This window comes from Haplochromis burtoni, unplaced genomic scaffold (genome assembly GCF_018398535.1).
Source record: "Haplochromis burtoni strain Fernald_Lab_line unplaced genomic scaffold, NCSU_Asbu1 Contig_54, whole genome shotgun sequence".
NCBI classification, from domain to species: Eukaryota; Metazoa; Chordata; class Actinopteri; order Cichliformes; family Cichlidae; genus Haplochromis; species Haplochromis burtoni.
The window spans coordinates 1,914,695-1,937,026 of record NW_024582415.1 but is presented as its reverse complement, the minus strand read 5'-3'; the positions used below and the strand labels follow the sequence as shown (position 1 = coordinate 1,937,026).

At 37.9% G+C, this 22,332-nt stretch overlaps 1 protein-coding gene across 1 annotated transcript in view; it reads right to left on the bottom strand.

The window, feature by feature from the left end:
* Nucleotides 1-22,123, bottom strand: part of aacs (acetoacetyl-CoA synthetase) — a 39,024-nt gene extending 16,901 nt beyond the window's left edge. Inside the window, exons 1-10 of the mRNA XM_005924516.3 lie at nucleotides 21,794-22,123; nucleotides 20,665-20,768; nucleotides 19,892-20,012; nucleotides 18,653-18,766; nucleotides 11,096-11,193; nucleotides 10,392-10,506; nucleotides 10,119-10,200; nucleotides 9,885-10,038; nucleotides 7,397-7,477; nucleotides 6,387-6,511 (exon numbers count right to left, since the gene is read on the bottom strand). Coding sequence (XP_005924578.1) covers nucleotides 6,387-6,511; nucleotides 7,397-7,477; nucleotides 9,885-10,038; nucleotides 10,119-10,200; nucleotides 10,392-10,506; nucleotides 11,096-11,193; nucleotides 18,653-18,766; nucleotides 19,892-20,012; nucleotides 20,665-20,768; nucleotides 21,794-21,932 — 1,133 coding nt within the window. The 5' untranslated portion in view covers nucleotides 21,933-22,123. The remainder of the gene's footprint in view (nucleotides 1-6,386; nucleotides 6,512-7,396; nucleotides 7,478-9,884; nucleotides 10,039-10,118; nucleotides 10,201-10,391; nucleotides 10,507-11,095; nucleotides 11,194-18,652; nucleotides 18,767-19,891; nucleotides 20,013-20,664; nucleotides 20,769-21,793) is intronic.
* Nucleotides 22,124-22,332: the final 209 nt, after the last annotated feature.

Here is a 22,332-nt window from a genome sequence, read left to right as displayed (position 1 = left end):
TGTTTCAGGGAAGACATGTTACTCGAAGCTACTAAGTCAATAAAAGACACTCAGGAGCAATCAGACACAAGAGCACCTCTGAGCAATTATCATGGTAATGTGTCCCTACGCGTGTCGTGATGTAGCAATTGAAGCTCCACTTGTCAGTGGAGTTTACAAATTATTCTCACACTTGTTCTCCGTCACAGTAAGTTGTTTGAATATGTTGGAGATATGAAGCATTGTCTTCTTCACATGTGCGTTAGACTAGAAAGAACAATGAGTAACTCCTGTTTGACAGTACATTTGTTTATTCAAATGTGAAAAATGAGGGAACTTTAGTGTAATTGCTATAGTTTACACTCTAAAGCTGCTAAATCAACGTAACCTGGTAACCTGGATTTCAAAATTAAAGTCGTGACATTCTTTTTAAGGTAAATATTGCATTTTGGATGTAAAAGAATTGTTAATTATGTTAATTAATTATGTTAAAGATTTGAAGATACCAGAAAATCCCATTACAGATAAGCTTTGAGTGCTCAAATACAGTAGAAAGCTCTGTATACGAACTATTTACCATGTACGATAGATAGATGGATCCAGCTTGAAGAAGTGGATATTTTAATTGTTAAGCCCACATGTCTAAAACTGTAGCTGAGCTGGCAAGATGCAATCTGTTAAACTGTCTGTACTGTACTGAATCTCTTCCAAAGAATAAAATTAATAAATAACTGAGAATTTCATCTGGCAGTAATTAAAGATAAGACTTCCACACGGCAGTCGCTGGCACAAGCGTGGAAGAGGAGTTTTCCTGGACATAGTAGTTCAAAACATAATGAACAAAAGATTGAAGGGAAAATCCTTGAATAAATCTTGTGGCCACTTCATACATAGAACCCATTGAATAGAATTTGTTTTTGGCTCTCCTCAGAAATAATGCTAATTCAGTTTTCACTCTGGCTGGTAAATCAACTAAAGTATGACACCTTACTGTAACACATTTAGTGACTGACTTTCTTCCTTGAAAGACTTGGAATGCCTTCCATTCAATTAAATGTTTGTATTTCTTGCTTGTCTGAATGTTTTACTTTAGAGATGACATCCAAATGAACATTTTCCATCACTGGGTTCTTTTAGGTATTCAGATCCCTTCATGGCTTTTGGCAGTTTTTACCACTGCCAAAGTAAATACAGCTTTCTGCTTTTCATCAAAGCCCCATTGTGACCCATTACTAGTGGTAATTTTCCCTTCCAAGCTCTAAAAATTCTTGAATTTTATTTCATTTCATGACCATTGATATTCTGATCGGTTAGTAACCCAGCTGCATAAGTGCACACCTAGAAAGTTTGATTGCAATCAGAGTATTACCTTTGGATTAAGATAGCAAATGTGATACTAGGCTATGAAGATTTATACTTGGCAAAAGATCTTAGAGCTATTTGTGTGTGTGTGTGTGTGTGTGTGTGTGTGTGTGTGTGTGTGTGTGTGTGTGTGTGTGTGTGTGTGTGTGTGTGTGTGTGTGTGTGTGACTGCAACAACTAAAAGATAACATGAATAGCTTTTTAATAAGAATTTAAATGTCTCTGATATTTGCCTGAATCCCAACACTGAAATTAACTCAGAAGCAGAAAGAGAAGACTTCTAAAAATACTATTATCTCTAATGAAGCTTACAGGATGTTTCTGAGGGACAGCTGCAGGGAAGAAAAGAGGAGACATGAAAACATAATACTCTTTTAATAATATTGTGCGGTGGAATTCAGAACTAGTCTCCCAGCCTTGTCAACCCTTTCCAGTTTATCTGGATGTTGCCTAGCAACACAAACAGAAATTTAGAGGCCCAGAAACAATTTCATGACATTTAAAATAGGAGACTGAGATCAAAATTGAAGCGAATTAATGACAGATATTTTTATGTGATTTATATGTGGCATTTTGTAGGCATTTTGTGGACTGGATTGCAATGATGTGGTCTCGAAGTATTGGTGGTAGATTCTTTTCTGCCTCTTAACCATAACAATTTACTTGTACACAAAGAACTAGTAAAATGCCCAACATTTGTTACGGATCATCTCAAAATCAATATGTGCAACCAATTAAAATAAACATCTCTACAGAGATGCTCCACAAACCTCAGCCTCCCCTCACCTTTTTTTCTCTTTCCACATCATAAACACAGCAAATGTGCTCCAACTGCTAATCTTTTCCTATAATTTAAAATTATTTTATTCAGCATAAATTCAGCTGTTAAATCATTATCATGAAACACTAACCAATAAAACTCAAGGCAAAATGGGGATGCTTCAGTGTATGTTCCACACTTCCTGGGGCTCTAGCAGATTTAGTCCCAATTAAAATGTCTACCTTGAATTGAGAAGATCAATCTGTGAAAAAATTCATGTCAGTCTTTCCCAGAGGATTTTTGTTTTAAACATAGCACTAGAAACTTGCTAATAGCGCTGACATCAGCTCTTAGCTGATCTTCACACAGTTTAAAAGGTTCTATCCATCTTTCTGTCATGGTGGTAGTCTTTCATTAAATTACGTGGGTATTTTTGCTAACCGCACTCTTACCTTGCTCATTGAATCGTTCCATGACATACAGGGCCATAAGCATCTGGACAATTCTACTTTTTTGTCATTTTGCTTCTTTTTTCCCCAGAACTGTGCGGACACTTTTAGATGTTTTCTGGCAAATTATAATCTGCTCTTCTTGTTCTTGACTGTAACCAGTGGTTTGCACTCTATTTATAGCCATTAAGACATCTCTTGATTGTAGACTCTGACAATGATACGCTTCAGAGTACCAGTATTCTTGATTTCGGTTTTCTTAATAAAGGAAATAATTCTGCGATTATCTGCTTTAGTTGTGTTTCTGTAGTCTTTCGGGCCTTTTGCCGTTAAAATTTTTCTGTCTCTCTGATTAATTTATTTTAGGTTTTAACCTACAGTAATAAGAGCCTTCTTTAATTGCATCAATCTCTTTAAACCTAATTTCCAGTATGCTACAAATTCTGCACTTTTGAGTCAACTCCAGATCTTTTATCGGTTTAATTTGTGATGGAATAATGAGGGCACAGGCCTCATCTGGCAATGAAACTGCTTGTGTGTCAATTGTCCAGTTACAACTATGAACAAATATGGCTGCAATTTCTAAACAGCTAATGCAATACGTTTGTTAAAGCTCCTGAATTAAAACTGAAAATCTGACATCTTGAATGTTTAACTTAAAGATTATAGATCCTAATATATCCGATGATTGAAATGACTACTAACAATGAAATTTGGTGTCAGGACCTACATACTGATCCTGTTAATAGTTTCTGCAGGAGTACTTTTTCTTGGCACTTGAGCTACTCCCCATGTGTCAAAATGTTCTCCCCATTATTCCAATTCTTGCTGAAGGCAATATGCCATCTCTGAAGATGGGTCTGCTACCTTAAAGGGTTTTGCTTTTGCTGACCACAGTACATTTCTTTTTCAACTACAGCCTGGCTGAGCATATAAAATAACGCACAGTTACAGTCAGGAGCCCCACATAACAAAATATATGACTGTTGCTCGAAATTGTGCAATTGCTCAAAAATGCTAAATACAGGCTAGTAAATATAAGCGACATTGTTTTTTAATTAAATGCAATTCACAATCCATGTAGATGGACTACTACTAAGTATAAGAAAAGCAAATATTTCTGGTGTAATAATAAACCATTAAGTGTTACTGGGCATTTCTTTGGGGCAAGTTACATAATACAGTTTACTCTATCATCTTTATCATCTCTATCTTTCACTTTTTGAACACTTTCTAACTATAATCTCAATTCTTTAAAATTGTGGCAGTAGGTTATTACAGAGAGACCATTATCATATATTATTTTTAATGAATAAATTACTGTATTCAGAATCCATCAAAAATACTCAATATCAGTTTTGTTTCCAGTGGATGATCAAATATACTGCTGGTCAAAATAGCATATCATACTAATGCTGGAAACTTGTATATTGTATTTTGGAGGCAATTATCCCCTGCTATTTTCCACTTTCTCACAGACCATTATGCCATGTCCTAAAACTAGCATTTTAATTGGAAATGCTATGAGTATATCTACTGGAGCAGAGCACTTGCATAGCTTTTGAGAAGATCTACATAGCAAACAATGAGGAAAAATATGTTCTGACCATCTTCTCTATCATATTTGAATCAATTAATTGCTTCTCTGCATGCATACACTTGAATCCTTGGTCTTTATCCCTTCTGCAGTCAAATGATAACAGGGGTTTAAGGTTGTGCTGGTGGATGATGATGTCAGGGAGTAACACGGGTCAAAGCGATTGGCAACTGCTTGCCAATTTATGCATTAAATTAATACAAATATTATAAGATCCATAATAAATTTCCTCTGCCTTGCTGTAGTTTCATGTTGCATATCTACAAATAACTGACACGTGCAACACAGATGTATCTCTGTGTGCACAGACACTCGCACACACCTTCTCAACTTCATGCCCAGACTTCTGCATGCCTTCAAATTAAGTTTTAGAGTGGAGCAACAACACCGATCAATAAACATCACCATCATCATTATAATCATCAAATGAGAGAGAAACAGAAGGATATTTCTGACTGCTCGTTTAATTTTTAAATTGGAGTGTAATGTGTGTAGATTTGCAGATACATTTGTTTATCACTTCTTAGCCCCGCACCATTTTTTTTTCATAAAAAAACCAAAACAAACTCTGCTTCAGCATCAGAGTAGAATGCAGAGTGGAGGACAGACAGATGAGATATTTTACACAGAAAAAAATAAATTGACAATGTAGTCAATTAGATCTAAGGGAAAAGTAAAGAGCGTGCATAAAAAGGCTTAAGGTGTTACCCTAATGAGTGTATGTTAACCTCTCTGACGCCGATCCTATTGGTTATCGCTGATGTCACAGGGCAACGACAGAAGAACTGAACTACGAAGCAGATCATCCAGTTCTACAGAGGATCAATACCCAGTTTAACATTTAGTATTTTTGATTCTAATAGTGGTGTTTAGGACATTTACCAAGATAGAGGATTTGCTGGAAATATTGACATTGTAGACTAGACAGTTTTAACAACGTCAAACTCTCGAATCCCAGTAGCAAACTCACCTTTAAATCTTGTTTTACATTATCAATTTATCTCGATGAAGCAAATTTACAGTGGGAAAAAAAAAAAAAAACATTGAATCTCTGAATTTGATAAATCTTGACGAGTTTCTAAACCATGTTTCCAATGTGGGCATGACATTCAAAAATGAAATGAAATTCCTGTCTTAATATGATCTACATTGTGCATCCTTTGAGGTGAACGTCCTCTGAATTGAATACCCAGATCCAGGTTTCGGTATCTGCGGTTGTCTTGCATGGGTTTTTAGGTTCATCCAAATGAACATCACCATCAATCTCCACATCAAAAAGCTTAAAGGACTGCTGACCCTGCTGACTTGGAACAGTCTGTTCAGCTGAGCGCAACACTTCACTGTGCACTTTCAAAATGACAGCAAGGCAGCTCATTTGTGGCGATCAATAATGGAGTTCGGGGTGTCTTTTGTAAGTTTGAGCTGGTTTCTTTTTGAGATATGTGAAACTATAATTATGTTTGGTCCAAATACCGATACATCACATGGTAAAACTGTCACATAGCTGCTGCCTGGTGGCTTGTGACATGACAAGTTTTGGGAACTTTTAAAAACCTGTTTGTTTTTTTGTTTTTCAAACATATTTTTTTATTCATATAAATTTGTTTAAAATATTCCAAAAATATAACAGTTATCTCAATTACCACTATATGTTCCCTTCATTTCTTCCATTTCCTCCTTTACAAACAATCCTTCGTTTTGAGATGATTTTCCTTTATCTCTTCTAATTTCATAAGTAATAAGTTATATTAATTGTTAAATATTAATGTGCTGCCCAAAAAGGGTCCCAAAAAACAAAACTGTATGATTTTCTCTGTATTCTTAATATCTATTTTCTCAGCACTATACAGTTAAAGGAAAACTCACTTGTTCTTATCCCTTATTAAGAATGCTGTGTTTCCCAGACTTCAGGTCCAGTAAAGCTACAATAGATGTCAGTACGATCTATTAAGAATTTGGAGTGTCCATTTTTTAGACAATTAAGGCACAATGGTTTATCATTTCAGCCCTGGTGCCAAAACCTAAAGCTTCACTTACTAAAGTACAGTCTCAGCAGGTCAAAACACTGAAAACATCAGGAAAATATAAACAAAAATGTTAAAAACAACTTATATAATAAGTACAAAGAGCATATCCTCTTTCAGCACAGTTAGCCACTGTCATTTCCTTTTTCATCCTCCCCATGCGTGCGTGCGTGCGTGCGTGCGTGCGTGCGTGCGTGCGTGCGTGGCTAACTCACCCCAACTGGTCTGTCAGGTTCCACAGTACATTGGGAGTCGGCATTAGTGGTGAACCGTCATACAAAACAACAGAGGCTCCCACTGCCAGTGCAGATACCAGCCAGTTCCACATCATCCAGCCAGTCTAAGACCACACATGCAAACACAGTGGTCAGTTTATCTGGTATAAAACACCTTTCGTCTTAACACGGATAAAGCAGAGTGTAGCAAAATGGACATCTGCAGCAGACTGTGATTCACCTGATTATTTTTCTCATTTTACTGCATGCTGAGATACTGCTTTGGCACCTGTCTTCACATGCGAATAAAGTGAATTTTGGTTCTGCTGCACAAAAACTGTCAGTGAAGAGACTTTTACAAAACCGCTGAAACTGCTGAAACTCAGTAAATTAATCAGTTTAAAGAAAATGTCTCAAGAAGTTTAATTTATTTTACGCCAGTATTGCCAAACATTTGATGAGTTGTTGCTTTTCATGATGTTTATCTTCTGACTTGCTCTAAATAATTATCATTTGTCCTTCTGACTGCTTTTTAGGAATAAAATACGCTATTTAGATACATTGACTAAAGATTGTTATGTATATATTTCAACAGATTACTTGAATACAGTAGCTGGAACTTCACTGAAATTTTGGAATTTTGAAACGCTTGGACACCACATCAAAAAAAAAAAAACTGTCAGATTTTCACATAATCCAATGAATACTTTAAAAAAAAAAACATGAGTAAAAGAAAGTAAGTTTGTAAAAAGGAGTTACAGATTCCACGATAGCATTCACAAGACACTGGAGTGGACTTGACATATTCATCAGAGGTTTGTTCAAGTAAATCAAATGCTACTATCAACTAAAACTATTAGTTAATGCAAAATAGAAGGATTCACTAGTAATCTCAGACTTTTCAAGCCGACTTGCACATGAAAAGTTAAACTTTTAAACATTACACACCAGCTGGTATTTGAAAATATTCAAACCATGAGTGTGTCACTTTGAACAGGTTGTGAGCTTACCGTAGTGTAGTAAATGATGACATCACTGCTGGTCATATTGCCATGGAGAATGTGTTCTTTCAGGTGCTGGATGAGAGAGCCCTAAAAAGACAACAAGTATTAGAGACTAACGAGTAATCTAATGATCTAATGGTCGATTTATCTCATTATTATCTGTGAGTAAAGTTTAGTTCATTTGAGCTGACACAAATCTGACACGTGTCACTCATATTTAAAAAATTCTATGCAACAGTTCTGACAAGGCTTCGACACATGACACTTTATTTTTAGACTAAAAGGGAAGTTTGTGGTTAAGTGTTACAGTCTCCAGCACATCACAGCTGGGTACATTATTATTGCTGGTGAAGGGTACGCAAGTATCTGACCGTGTATTTCGGTTTTGAGCCCATCCTTACATAGATACAGGTGCTCCAAGTATTCGTGTGTTTGTGTGTGCATATAGTCTTTAGCTGGACTCAGCTGCCATACCCATCCTTTGGTGCGTGCCATCTTGTTACTGACAGCATGTTAACAGAGCCGTAACAAAGCAGAAAGCACAACAGTACCCAGGCTAATTGGCTGAGCCAGAGAGGACTGCCAGCGTCACAGTACGAAATGTTTTCACCAACGCATTACTGTCCAATTATCGGCTGCAAGGGGAGAAAGGGGGGTGGGGGCAAAGGAAAGAGAAGGGGACAGAGCGAGAGACAATAAGGGAAAGAAAGAAAAGGAAGCTATACTGTAGGAGAGAGAAGGGAAAGCAGAGGGAAACTAACCTGATGAGGATCTTAAAAGAAGAACTAAGAAAAAGGAATGCAAGTTTAGAGCATAAAACCAATGTGAAAGGAAGGTGAGAGACTAAAAGCCAAGTTGGAAGCAGCAAAAGGACGAAAGGAAAAAAACTGGGTGCAGAGAGGCAAAGTATGAGCCCATTAAAAATCTAATTGAATTTTTTTCTTTTTTAAGAACCGTGCAGCTGTGTCTCAGGTGGTAGAGCGGGTCATCTACTAATCGGAAGGTCAGTGGTTTGATCCCCGGCTGTCAAGTTGGCCTTGGGCAAAATACCGAACCCTAAATTGCTCTTGATGCACCCATCAGGGTGTGAGTGTGTGCATGACAGGTAAAAGCCTTTAAAGAATAAAGTGCTGTTGGAATGTGGCTTGTAGTGTGCCTGAGCCCTTGGTAAGAAACCTTTCACATTCTCTCAGAGTATGCTTTCCATTTCTTCTGGTTCATATGCTGAGCCTAACTCACTGTTGTACTCTTATGTCGCAATTATTTTATTACAAGATAACGGAAAAAGTCCTAAAAAAATTCTGTTTTTGGGGGGAGACTTCCCTCAGACAGACAGAGTGCAAGACCAACTGTTTAGTGAAAATGCATGAATGCATTTGTTTGAGTGGGTTAAACCTTTTGAAATGGTGAGTGCTCCAGCTTTCCAAGTCCAGTGGTCTTTTTGAAATCAAATATTCTTCTCACACTAGCCCTACCTCTGATGTGGTGTGTTGCAGGGAAATGTCATTCATGCACTCTCTGGAGAGCAAGTAACCTTTTCTAGGATCTGCTGATGGAGGTCTGCTGCCACCTTGTGTTGGGAAGCGGAATGAAACGACAGACCACTTCAGCAGATGTCTTACTGGAGCTGCTTTGTTAGGATGCTAAAAGTGATCTCAGTAAGATGTTCAACAGCATTAAAAAAAAATAATAAATTGGATTAATGCCCTTTCAAAAAAGAACAATACATATAAGACTATGAAGTAATCTGCACTCACTCAATGAATATCATAACATTAATAAGCCTTCATATTTTGCTAAGTCATAAAAACAGGTTTTTCTCATATTAAGCAGGATGTGTGTAATCACGGACATTTTATTTCTAAAGCACACATCACAAATCATCCAGCAACTAAATGATTTTTTTTTATTCTGTTTTAAAGTTCGAGAATTGGCTTCAAGACTCAGCATAAATGAGAAATGCTTTCAATGTTGACAAGATGGAAATCCAGCAATCCATAATCTCATGACAACTGGGCATCAATCTGCAATCTGCTGACTGATGCGCTGATGTTTGACTAATGATGATGTGATGTTTTACTGAACAAATGCTTCCTTAAAGTTTTCCCTATTTGTCTTCTTGAAAACATTAATCTAGTCTTTTAGAGAGGATCAGACTCTTTACACATGGGTCAGCCCAGGAGAGCTTTGCAAACAGATGTGACCAGAGTGGGTTTTTTCTAAGTAAGTGAGACAGCTGCCTCTGCCTCTACCCCTTGTGGAGCATTAACAAAGCATGAGCTACAAAAACAGCAATTGTGTTTTATGTTATACAAGGACAAACAAGAATACACAGCAACCCATGGGCTTTAATCAGTGATGGCATTGTGATTTTTTTTATTATATAGTTATCAACAGTGTGCTTGTGTTTATGTATGTGAAAAATACTGTGTATTTGTGTATTTAAACTAAAGACTTTTAATTCAGAGCAAGTGCAAGCCAGTGTGTTTCTTACCCCAGCCGAGTGGACCATACATTTAGGAGCTCCTGTGGTTCCAGAGGAATACATGATGAAAAGAGGATGATTGAAGGGAAGCTGCTCAAATTCCAACTGAGGGAACTGGTCACCCTCACCACGCCCAGATGCCAAAAAGTCATCCATAAATACACTGTGAAAAAATAGACGTAGAGCATGTCTCTTTTTGTTTCTCAGTTTAAAAACAGTGTAATTATATTTACAGACACACACCTGTTGGGGATTTTGGAAAGGTCAGTTTCATGTTTGGTGCGAGCGTAAGGAATCACAATGACTTTCTGCAAGTCTGGCAAACCTAGAAGAAAGAGCGAAAAAGGCTAATGTTTTATATTCTCTTTAATCCTCAAACATAGTTAAAGCCAGCAAGTTGCGCAGAAATTCTGATTTGTAACTACTGTCAGTAAACATACATGCATGCATACATACATACATGTATATATATACATAATTTGCTGGTAAATGTCTTTCTCCAATATGAAAACCAACCTTTCACAACACTAATTAGCTTTTCCATGTGGTCGTGTGTTTTCCCATTGTACACTACAGCAGCAACAGAGAAGATCAGTTTAGGCTGAATTTGAGAAAACCTGTCAAGGACACCCTGAAAAAAAAGAGAAGGACAGAGTTCAAATTTAGGAATTTAACAAATATACATGAAACCCTTATTTCTGAGAAAAACACACACCTTCCAGAGAAAAAAAACAAACATAAACAAACAAACAACCCCCCTAGAATAATAATGGAATACAATAATAAAATAGAATAATAACATACATAATAAAATAAAAACATTTTATAACAAAAAGGAAACAAGAGTAGAGCAGAATACAAATCCACAGGTTTGTTTCATGGTTGCAATGGTAATTCTCGGATCTGCCAGTAGGGGGAGTAGAAGCTCAAAAAATACCGAGACCAAAGGCAAAAAAATACTTTTGGGAAAGAAATCTCAAAGGCAAGGTTTACTCCCCGATCCTCCAATAAGAGCAGATGAAAGACCAAGAGGAAATATAATACAACAACCCTAATACTGCTACAGGTATACTACTACCTAACTTACATCCACAAATATATAAACTACATCTAAGATGTCAGATTAAATACAGCTGGTTTATTACAGCTTTAATACAGCAGAGGGGAATAAAAGTCTGACTCAAATATATATAAATTAAGAAATAAAGGAAAGTCCTTACATTGACTCCAAAGTCAACAGATGTTGAGCTCCAAATAGCTCCGATGCTGGCTGCTGCTAACATTGCCTCCACTGCGTGGATACCATTGGGTAGGTAGCCTAACACGGGAAGAGAGAGGAGGATAATACAGTTCAGTGCAGAATTTTAAATGAAGGTTTCCTTATTAAAAAATTTGCATGAATATGATGACTTTTAAAAATATAAAAGATATAGAAAAGTAGTAAAAGTACACAGTGAACACTTCAGAGACAGAATGCACATAGATTAATCTGATTTCAAAGCAGCAAAAATTAGCTTTGTTTGTCAAGCTCTGTAGTCATATGCTATCCAAAATTAGTACAATAAAACAGCTGGTCTTTTGTAGTCTTATCTGTAGTCATACTGAAAAACTTCACAGTCAGTTCACATAAATGACACACTTAAATGACAGAATATTGGAAAACATCAAAGAAATGAAGAAGAAACGCGTGTAGAGAGAGAGACAGTGAAATAAAACAATCTGGATACAAAGAAGAGCGAGGAAATACTCTTGCATATTTCATTCTGAACAAGTTGAACTGAGACCATAACTACTGTCTTGTAGTGACATATTCCCAGATCAATAAGTGAAATGGTGACCAAGTCAAGCACACAGAGAATAATTTAAGAAGAAATAATTAATTTTGTGTTTTTGGGACAATCCCACTGTAAACTGTTCAAATTAACTTCCCTCCAGCCTCCAGTCATCATAAAAGTTCAGAAAATTACCAAATCTACTGCATTTGATTTTTGGTGATCAATGTTTCATTTGAGCAGGAAAAAAGCTAGATCATTATGACATGCATGACAAAGTAGCAATAAACGCATGACTGGAGCTACCATGCTACCTTTAAACATAGAGCTGTTCATAATGTGTCTTATCTAAACTAATAAAACATAAAACAACTGGTAGTTCCTGCTAGACAAGCTGACTGGTCAAAGACAAATAGCAACTATATTGATAATCTCCATGTATAAATTGATTTTTATGGTTGTTATGCATACTCTTGCTGCAACAAGGATGCTGATACTGCCTGATAACATCTTGGGCTGACAGATCACCACCCTGCTACGTTGGCTCCTAGACTAATATCTCCTTACCTTAGCCGGGAGCAAATTACGTCACGGATCATATTCTTACTACAAAATCCTGTTTGACGACCTCTGTGGCTGTTATTATGAAAGACTACTTTGTTACACTGTGAGAGTATTGCTTACGCATCAGTGTAACACACTGCCCTACCTGTTTATTCATCCATGCTAAGCTGTCAAGTATACGTGCATGTTGGCAATGAATTAGAGACAAATTTCTCCTCATGTTGACAATAAGCACTTTAGTGTGATGCAGTTGTTTAACCACACTGGATACTAGAATTCGATGATGCTTTCTTTTCTAAAACAAAAGAATTATTTAAGTAAATACCTGGGTAAAACTGAAAACTATATACTGAATACAGCCTGCAAGGTTTTAAATAAGCTGGGAATTGCTGAGTGAAGTGATTCCCGTTTTTAAGTTTTGTAGGTAAGTGCTTTTTAAATTCATTTTATTGCATCAAGGCTTTTTGACTTTGTCAGGAGTCTCAAATTAAACTTTATTTAAACAAAACAAAAAAAGAAAAGAACAATTTCATTAAATTATAAAATCCTCTGGTGAAAATTAGGATATTTGTGTTGTCAGTTTTGAACCAGTTATAATATAACACTATAAAAAAAAAATCAAAGTGCTAAAACTGAAATCATGAACACACTCTGAGCTCACCAACACTGTCGGAGAGAAGTTAGGGGCTTCTCTATTTACCTGTTTGTCTCCTTCCCTGAACAAACAGCCCCCTTTATCCCCACTGCCTCACTGAAAATCTCCAGATGGAAATGTACAGATATGTAATGTACGGACCAACTCAGTTTAGTTGGTGACTTGCAGAGTACAAATCTCCAGGCTGTAGCATACAAAAATAAGAAGATTTACAACAAATCAAGCTCTGGATCATATCTTCTGCATCAACAGCAATATGGATGACCCTCTTTCTGAGCAGGACGACGATTTAGATAAATATAGATACATCTGATAAGGAGGTAACAGGTGCTGAAGCTGCTTCTGCTTCTGCTGAAACATACAAATCCAAGTGGTTATATCTTTTGGATCCAGTACCTCCTGGCTTACATGGCAGGGCAACAGCTGCAAATGACCCCTGGCATTACCCAGTTTGCTGTGCCAAGAATAAGTGACACCAAGACATGTTTTGATCGGTTTATGCTATTGTCACCAAAGAAAGTCACCACTGCTATCACAGACCTTGAAGGGAAAAAAAGTCAATGGCGACATTTAGAATGACAGTGATGATGAATAAAAGGGCTGTGCGATATGACCAAAATCTCATATCCCGATATGAGACATTTATCTTCCTGACAACGATATAAATCACAAAAATGTAACATTTTCTGTAAATTCTGTGAATCTCGGGCAGCTCGACTTGTGTGAAGTGTTTCCAGATGGGCGTCGTGTAGCTGGAGTCGAGTGTTTTAACTGATGCATGATGAAACTACACATTTTTAGACATATGTTGTAACGGCAGCCGTTTTCTTTGTGAGTATTTATTACACGGTGTACTGCGGCGAAAGGCCTGTTCTAACGTTTGAGTCTATTTTTTTTAGCACTTGACGGCTCTTTTTTGCTTCTCATCCGTAAATTCTCTGCATACTCATTCACAGGATTCAGTTTATTTTGAAAAGTCTCAACAGGATCTTGAGCTTTATAGTGAAAGGTTTACGTGGAAAACAAACAAGCGGACGGCGGAGCCACGCGATGGTTTTACCATCATTGTTGCTAACGACAACACGTAAAAACAGGCGCTTGTCCGTCTGTAGTGTGGTTATATTAAATATAAGAAAGAAAGAACTTTAAGAAATTAATATAGCCACTACAGTTACGATCAAAACGATGAAAAGATATTGCTGTAAACAGTTTATTTGCAACAACACGAAACTAACGATAGCGTGATAGGAAACGATAGACATCATCCGATATATATCGTTATATCGAACAGCCCTACCTGAAGCCCTATACTGGTGTTCCTTTTGATGGAATGTACAGATCCAGCAACGACACCACTGATAATCACTGGGAAACATCAACAGGCAGAACTATCTGGTCTTTAAGTTTGAGTTCATGAGCTGTTTCTGGATCCAAACTCCGCTTCAGGTCCCAAAGTCAAACAAACACTGCAGCATCACTGAGAGTTAAAAACTGTTTTTCACCTTTAATAAAAATGATCAGTGAGGCTGCTCCACCAGGTGTAACGATCAAGTTTAACATCCAGGCATCCTCGAAAACAGAATTTATGAAATTTAACGGAGTTAGATAGACGTTAGCAGGGAGTTGGATCGCTAGTTTTCACCCAAACATAACATACAATGATCTGACTGAGGGATTTCTTAAAAAATTAAAACGTACAGCTCTGATATTGTTTCCAGCATAAATGAAGACAAAAAACTAAACAACAGTGACGTTCTGTAGGGCTACCAAAGTTGAGGTAGCTGGTCTATAATGATGTGCTACATGGTGGATAGCTACACAGCTATGGTAAGCATTCATATAAACACAGTGAAGCATGAGGATGAACACTAACTTTTTTCCATTCAGTAAAAGTTAACGTGAGGGTTCCCGATGGTTAGGGACAAATGTAATTGCATGGCAGGAAAAAGATGCTGTAAACGGACTAAAATTTAGTCGGGAGAACAACTGAGATAATCCATCCACAATACGAGGTTAGTCATTCATTTACTGCTGCATGGGCTGGGCTGTAGTTAGTTTAAATGAATAGTGGTAATAAAAACCGAGAGAGGCCAACAATGATTACTGCCTTTTTTTAGGGGCTTGTTCAGATTAAATAGAACAAGATACAGAGCATTAAAACATGTTAAAAACACAACAGCCTTAATAAACAGAGTAGTTTGGACCCAGAAGCAGTGTTCATACATCATCACTTAAAGACCAAATTTTCCAGGCAACAATATCACTTCAGACCTTTAGAATAATATCAAGCGTCCTCAGATTTTACAACAACAGCAACATCTGACAAGCTTGCTCACATTAGGGATATACGGAAGAGATGGATCCAGCTCCTTTCACTGATGTTCAACCCAAGGCCAGAGGTGACAGTAGATGAATATTTTGCCCCTTTCCATGGAAAATGCTCCTTCTGGCAATAAATGCTCAGCAAGTCAGGAGAATATGACATAATGTGATGCAATCAAAAACCAGCTATGCATGGAATTGAAGAGGACTGGAAGTTTTGGAAAAGGCAAACCTGCGAGTGGCATTCCTTGAGAAAATGAAAGGAAAACGTCTAGTCCTTGATATGACTACTGGACTGCAGGGGTCACAATATCACATGTAACAATTTGTTTGCCATCTATGATGTTGGACAAGAACTTCTCAGGAGGAAACGTACCATGGTGAGCAAAATAAAAACACAACCAAGCAAATAGATTTTAATCTGAGCTGCCCCCTGAAAGTTTGCAGCTAAAGGACACCACTCCACTTTCTTCAACATGTGTTTTTATAGACACCAACACTGGTGTTTAATATTGTCCAAAACAAAACATTTTTTTAAAAAATAGAAACACTTTTTTTAAAAACCCTTTTCTTAAAGTAAATACGCACGAGTCAAAATTGATCTGTAAAACCAGAGACGTTACTACAATTAACAATAATAAAATAAAAATAAATAAAACTAATTTTATTTTAGAGATGTGATCTAATACTTCTCAGTAGTAGTAAGGTAACATAAGAACCTTTTGTTTTTTTTAATATTAATATTAGTATTAAAACCAACCAAATTAAAACCAAACTATTCTTGGACAAGGAAGTCTAACAGGGTAGCCAATAGCAATTTTTTTTAAACCTTCTGTTTGTTTTAGCTTAATACATAAATGCAACTACACTGCAAATGCTAAAACTGAAACATACTTATTCTCCGTATACTTAGTTTAGTTTTAGTATGTGTTTAAATAACACAAAAATCAAAAGAAGTAGCGGCTGAATGGTGGTCAGGCAAGACAGGGGCTTCTTAACACAGTGTAGGATTATGCTGAAGTTAAAGCGACCAAGGAGAGCAATGAAAAGCACATGAAAGGGAGAATGCGTGTGTTGTGTGTGTGTGTGTGTGTGTGTGTGTGTGAGTGTGTGTGTGTGTGTGTGTGTGTGTGTGTGTGTGTGTGTGTGTGTGTGTGTGTGTGTGTGTGTGTGTGTGTGTGTGAGAGTTTGGCCCAGGGTCCACTATAAAGCATGCCAGGCTTCATCAGCTAAGTGCTTATATATCTCCTGGATTACAGACACTGACAAGACATTTCAGTCACAACTTGGGGGACAAGGACATTTCTGTCTTAAACACTTTGAACACACACACGCGCACACTCTTGTTTAGACATGCGAGGAAAGTAATTGGGATAAAGGAGAAAAAAGGAATGATGTAGCTGGTCTCTCTCCTTTTCCCTGTTTCTCTAGCCCCCCTCTGCCTTTCTCCATCCTTCTCGTCTTTCTAATGAGATTCCCATAGAGAACAGGTCATTTAGCTAATGGATCTCCCTACCGCAATATTCGTCTTCCTTCTGAACACACATAGCCAGAACCTTTCATATACACCCTGACCGTTCCTCAACAGGACCAGCTCAGAAACCAAACAATGAGCTCATAAACAGTCTTAGAGATTTACCTCATTGTTGCCTTGTAACAAAAGCAGAAACCCCTCCTTGATTTACTTTATGACTTTGGATTCTAGCACCCTACTGATGATGGTCAGAATATTTTGTTACACATACTAAGATCTGAAAAATCCTAGCATAACTGAACTCCCTGATAATACCACAGTATAGACATGTCAATAGACACTCATGTCCATGACATCTACCAGTCTGCCACATCCCAAAGGTGCTCTATTGGACTGAGATCTGATCTGATGGTGAATAGAGTGAATTTACTGTTATATTCAGACAGTCTTAGATTTTTGAGCTTTGTAATATGGTACATTATCCTACTGGAAGCAACCATCATATAATGGGTACACTGTGGCCATAAAGGGATGGACACAGTCAGCAACAATACTCAGATATGTTCTGACATTTAAACAATCTTCTATTGTCCAATTTTTCTGAGCCCATGCGCACTGCAGCCTCAGTTTCTTATTCTTAGCTTCCTTCTTAGACAGGAGTGGGACCCACTGTGGTCTTCTCTTGCTGTAGCCAAGCTGCTTCAAGGTTCCACGTTTTTACAGATGCTCTTCTGCATATCTTTGTTGAAATGAGTGATTATTTGACTTGCTTTGCCATCAGCTTGAAGCAATCTGACCAGTCTCCTCTGACCTCTCTCATGAACAAAGCATTTTCACCCACAGAAGTGACGCTCACTGGATGTTCCCTTTCCCCCCCCTTTTCTATAAAGACCATTCTCTTTGAGATGGTTGTGTGGGTGAATCCCAGGAGATCAGCAGGTTCTGAAATACTCAGACATTCCCAGGAATACCTTTTGGCACTAGCAACCACGCCATGTTCAAAGTCACTTAAAACAACTTTCTTCCCATATCTGATGCTCAGTTTGAACTTCAGCAGGCTGCCCTGGCCATGCCTACGTGCTGAAAAGCACGGAGTTGCTCCAGTGTGATTGGGAGATTGATTAGATATTTGGTTTAATAAGCAGTTGAACAGATGTACCTAAGAAAATGGTAAGTGCCGTGTCATTGTTGGATTTTTGTTACATACCACATAATGAAACACAGACAGTGACTGATAAGGCTCAGTATAGCGAACCATGCTTCACCTTTAAAGTATGAACCCACTGCAGGTGAAGAAATGACGAACAATTCAAAAACTTTATGGTGGCAAAAAAATAAAAATAAAAACAAAACAAAAGGTAGTCTCATTATTTAAGGATACTCATCTGGATCTTGTAAATGTAATTTTTTATATTAATCATAAGTACTACAACAACTACAATCAGACTGGAATGATGCTGAGAATAAGTTTGCCACACACCAAGTCCACAGTCTGTGCTTGAAAACTCCAACGTATCTAATCGCCAGATAGCCCAGTGTATGTTTCCGCAGCCAGCAGCAGTGATGCAGACAAACTTGCAAAAGAAACCCAGTTTGTAAAAAATAAAATACTTAATTTAAAAAAATGACTTGAGAGATGTAAACAACTGCATTACAACTTTTAAGATTACTGTTCACTGGAAGGTTGAACTCTTAACTCTATATGAACAAACTTAATGGTGGTGGCTGAAAAAAACCAAGCACCTCCCTATACAAATATGAACTTTGAAAAAATAAATGGTGCCATTCAGAAAGAGGCTGCAACCTGAGCCAAAACAGCCAGCCAACCTTCCCAGCGAGTACATGGAACACACTGACAGAGAAGTAAGGGATGAAGTGAAGAGGTTGTAAAGGACAGGAGTTAAATGGAAACAAACTAATACATCACAGTGAACTAATTTATGAGCTATCAACCAGTGTGTGGCTACCAGGCTTTAAACACGAGACTCACCTACGACCCTGTCTCCAGTCTGGACTCCCATCTTCCTCATGGCTGCAGCAAACAACGCCACATCACGCCTCAGTTCTCCAAAAGTCACCTTCACAATTTCCTCATTTGCCTCCTCTGATAGACAAAAACACAAAGTAAATTTAAGACACCTACACAGAAAGAAAAATACATTTTTGTAACATCCAAAAGGTTAATATGCAAATCTGTAAACAGGAATTTAATCACTTGATTTTTGATATTGTTGCAATAAAGTTGCAAGAGGAGTGGTGCACATATTGCAGGTTTATCAGCTTCAAAAGCCTTTTTCTACCACTGGTTGAGTTTAAGCACTAAAACTATTTGGTTAGGTTTAGCCTCTTACAACTGCTTGGTTAGGGTAGAACAAGAAGATCACATGCCCCTTTGCACCTGTTATCCTTCTCATTCAAAAAAAAGTTGGTAGTGACAGCCCAGTGTATCTGATGTCATAACCTGGCATCTCGCACATTCCAGAAAATTGAGTTATATGGGTAAGATAAGATTTTTAAGAAAGAAAGAGCAACATCATCCAGTACCACAGACAGGAATAGTCCTCTTATCTCTCTAAGTAATAGTTTACTGACATTTAGAGGCTGCACAGCATTGTGACCAATGGGGCTTCTTATAATTGTGTTACAGCTCCTGAGGGAGCTTGCACACAGGAGCAAGGGCCCACTTCGCCTCATATATATATGCACACATAGCAATAAAAGCAGACCTATCCATTAGTACCTGACAGAGAACCGTTAATCTAATAACAAAGTGACGTATGAAGCTTCATGCACAACAACGCATCAATCCTGTGCCCAACTACCCTCCCAACTCTGCACAAAAAAAAGCTCAAACACACACGAAAATCAAATAAATCACTAAGTAATTACAATCTGTGTGATACGGGGAAGAAAAACACAAGAGACAACAGTGCACAATTAGTGGTGGAAAAGGACATTAAAATTCACCATTAAAAGAAGGACTAGTAATAAAAACAATAACAGCAAAAAAACTGAACAGAAATGCAAACATTATATGAGCGCTAAGAGAATAAAGAGAAAATGAGTGCCTTGTGGTGTCATTTTAAAAATTCCCATTAACATGTGTGGAGTTGGCGCCAGGATTAGGGAAGTTATCCCCCATTAAAGCATCATAAATCCCGGTGCAGAACTGTCCTTTTTAATTTCTTATACCTTCATCAGCATAATATACTCTTAAGTATATACATACTTGCAGCGTAGAGAGCCACTTTGTCATGGTCTGCATGTTTGAGCAGGTTCTCAGCGTAGTTGAGCCGAGCTCCTTTAAACCACTCGGGAACATCTGAGATGCGTTTGGATACATCCACCACCTGATAAAAACACACGGAGGGGAGCGACACATCAGAGAAGCTCTGATGCTTTCTATCTTTCTCGTGAAATTGTCCAGACAATAATGTTTCACAACTGCTATGCTCTCCTTTTCTGTTTTTTTACTGTATTTGCAACAAAATTTAAGAATTGCGGACAAAATTTAAAAAGTAAGATAAACAATTTCCTAGAAAACTCCAAGGCAACACTGGGATATAACAGTGCAGCCCACAGTGCAAGACTGTAACAAAACGTTTGATTGACTGGCTAATTGCTTGCCTGTCCTCTATCTATTGTCTGCTTAGACAAAAGAGTGAAGAGGAAACATTAACCATGTGTACAGAAGGGGCGTGTGAACTACACCTCACACACCCACGTCAGAGGGTATATCCTGGAACTAAGCAGCATTAAGACGATGAAACAGGAAATTATATAATTATCATAATTTAAAATCACTGAACCTTACTTCAATTCTAGTTGGGTTTTCAGTTTAGCATGACCATTATATTGATGTACAGTAAAATATTAAATATTATATGTTTTAGTGACCTAAACTGTTTAGAAATGTAGTCTTTGGCTTTAAAACTGGGATAAGAAATACACACGTTTCTATTCCCATTTTTAGGTTATGCCATACATGAAGGTTGGACTCACCTCTTCATATGGCTTTGAGCTCACGACTCCACAGAAGCGCCAAATCTCTCCCCAGAACTCTGGGTAGGAATCCACTGACCACTGGTACAGGTCACTGTAGTTGGCTAGAAGACAAAAGATTCGTCATTATTTGAGAACAAAAGTTTCCAATTATTATTGTATTATTGTAGAGATAAGAGGAAACGTTAGTGTAAGCACCCCTTAGGCTTAGACCAACTGAAACATGTTGATATGAAACATTTTGGTATCTCTTCTTTCCTAAATCCTTACTCAAAATAAAATTGCAATTTATCTGGGAAAACCTTCAGCAGAGAGAAGTGGTCCTTATTCCTGAAAACTAGATCTTTTTATTTACAGGAAAGGTTTTGCTGTCCATGAGAGCTACTTAATCACTGTAGGAATGTAGGAATACTGTAAGGATCAGAACACCTGGTGAAATTAGGAACACCAGATTAAAGAAAATAGAAATCTGGATATCAGCACGTTGAAAATAGGATGATACTATTTTTATTGTTTCAATTACACATTCCTTCCGGCTATCTACACTGATGTACCAATCCCATCCTCGTCTCCTCTCTACTTATTCATTAGCCGGCTGACCATGTTTTTCAGCATTCCTTTAATCCTGTTTCTTTAAAATGTCACGGTACTAGAAAGACCATTGAAACAGGCCGCTCGCTTCCATCCTGGCAGCTCTGCAGGCGCAGTCTTTCAGTTCCGAGCTGGAAGTAATTCAAACACCACAGGCTTGTAAACGGCTAATAATTACTGAACAGGGAGTGTCAGAGTGGTTGTAGGTCATCCTTAATAAAACTCTTCTAAGACAATAAATTCGTAGATTTGTTTATGCTGATTCACCGCCTATACATGTTCTTTACATGTGTTCAAGTGGCAATAAGCTAGCTTGAAATGCTCCACAGCAAGCCATCACTACACTGTGTCGATTGTGAGGTAACGTGCTGCCTTTAAAACATGAACTGACACATAGCAAAAGGGAGAGATGCTGCTCGTTTCTGTTTTTCTATCTGGCTGAGTTATGCAGCTTCGTAGGCTCAATAATCCGACTTGTATTCTCTCCAGCACACCTACTCTGGAGCCTGTCTGGCTCCCTCCCTCTGACCCCACTCACCCAGATTAAGCCCGTAGTCCTGGTTGACCTGTATCCTAAACTTATCCATCTGTGTGTTCCTCTTAGAATCCGGGTACCACAGAACCTTGCTCTCCATATCCATAATTTTCTCACTCTTTCCTTCCGTGTCTTTGGACATCTTTGTCAAGTCCCTTTGTCGCCTGTTAACAACGAGTTAAAACGAGTCCCGAGCGTCGTATAAAAGCTAAGTGCTCCTGAGGTGACTGCTTTGGGTAAATTAGATCACAGGCTAACCTCTCAGATTGAATGGCACCACACTCCAGTGCGTGACAGTAGCTACGCTCACTGTCAGCGGAGAGCGTGGGGCTGCCTAGGAAAACTGAGAGGCCACGCCCCGGCGTCGTCACGTAGCAGGGCAAGTTCGGTTCAAGATCGACTTTGGTTGACAAGTGTTTGACAGTGTTACGAAGAATGCAAGCAACAGTTCCTAATTCGTTTCTTTCAGACGTCACAATAGGCATATATGCACACTTTTAATCCTATCTTAAATAAATAACGATGATTCTGAAGAAGGAGGC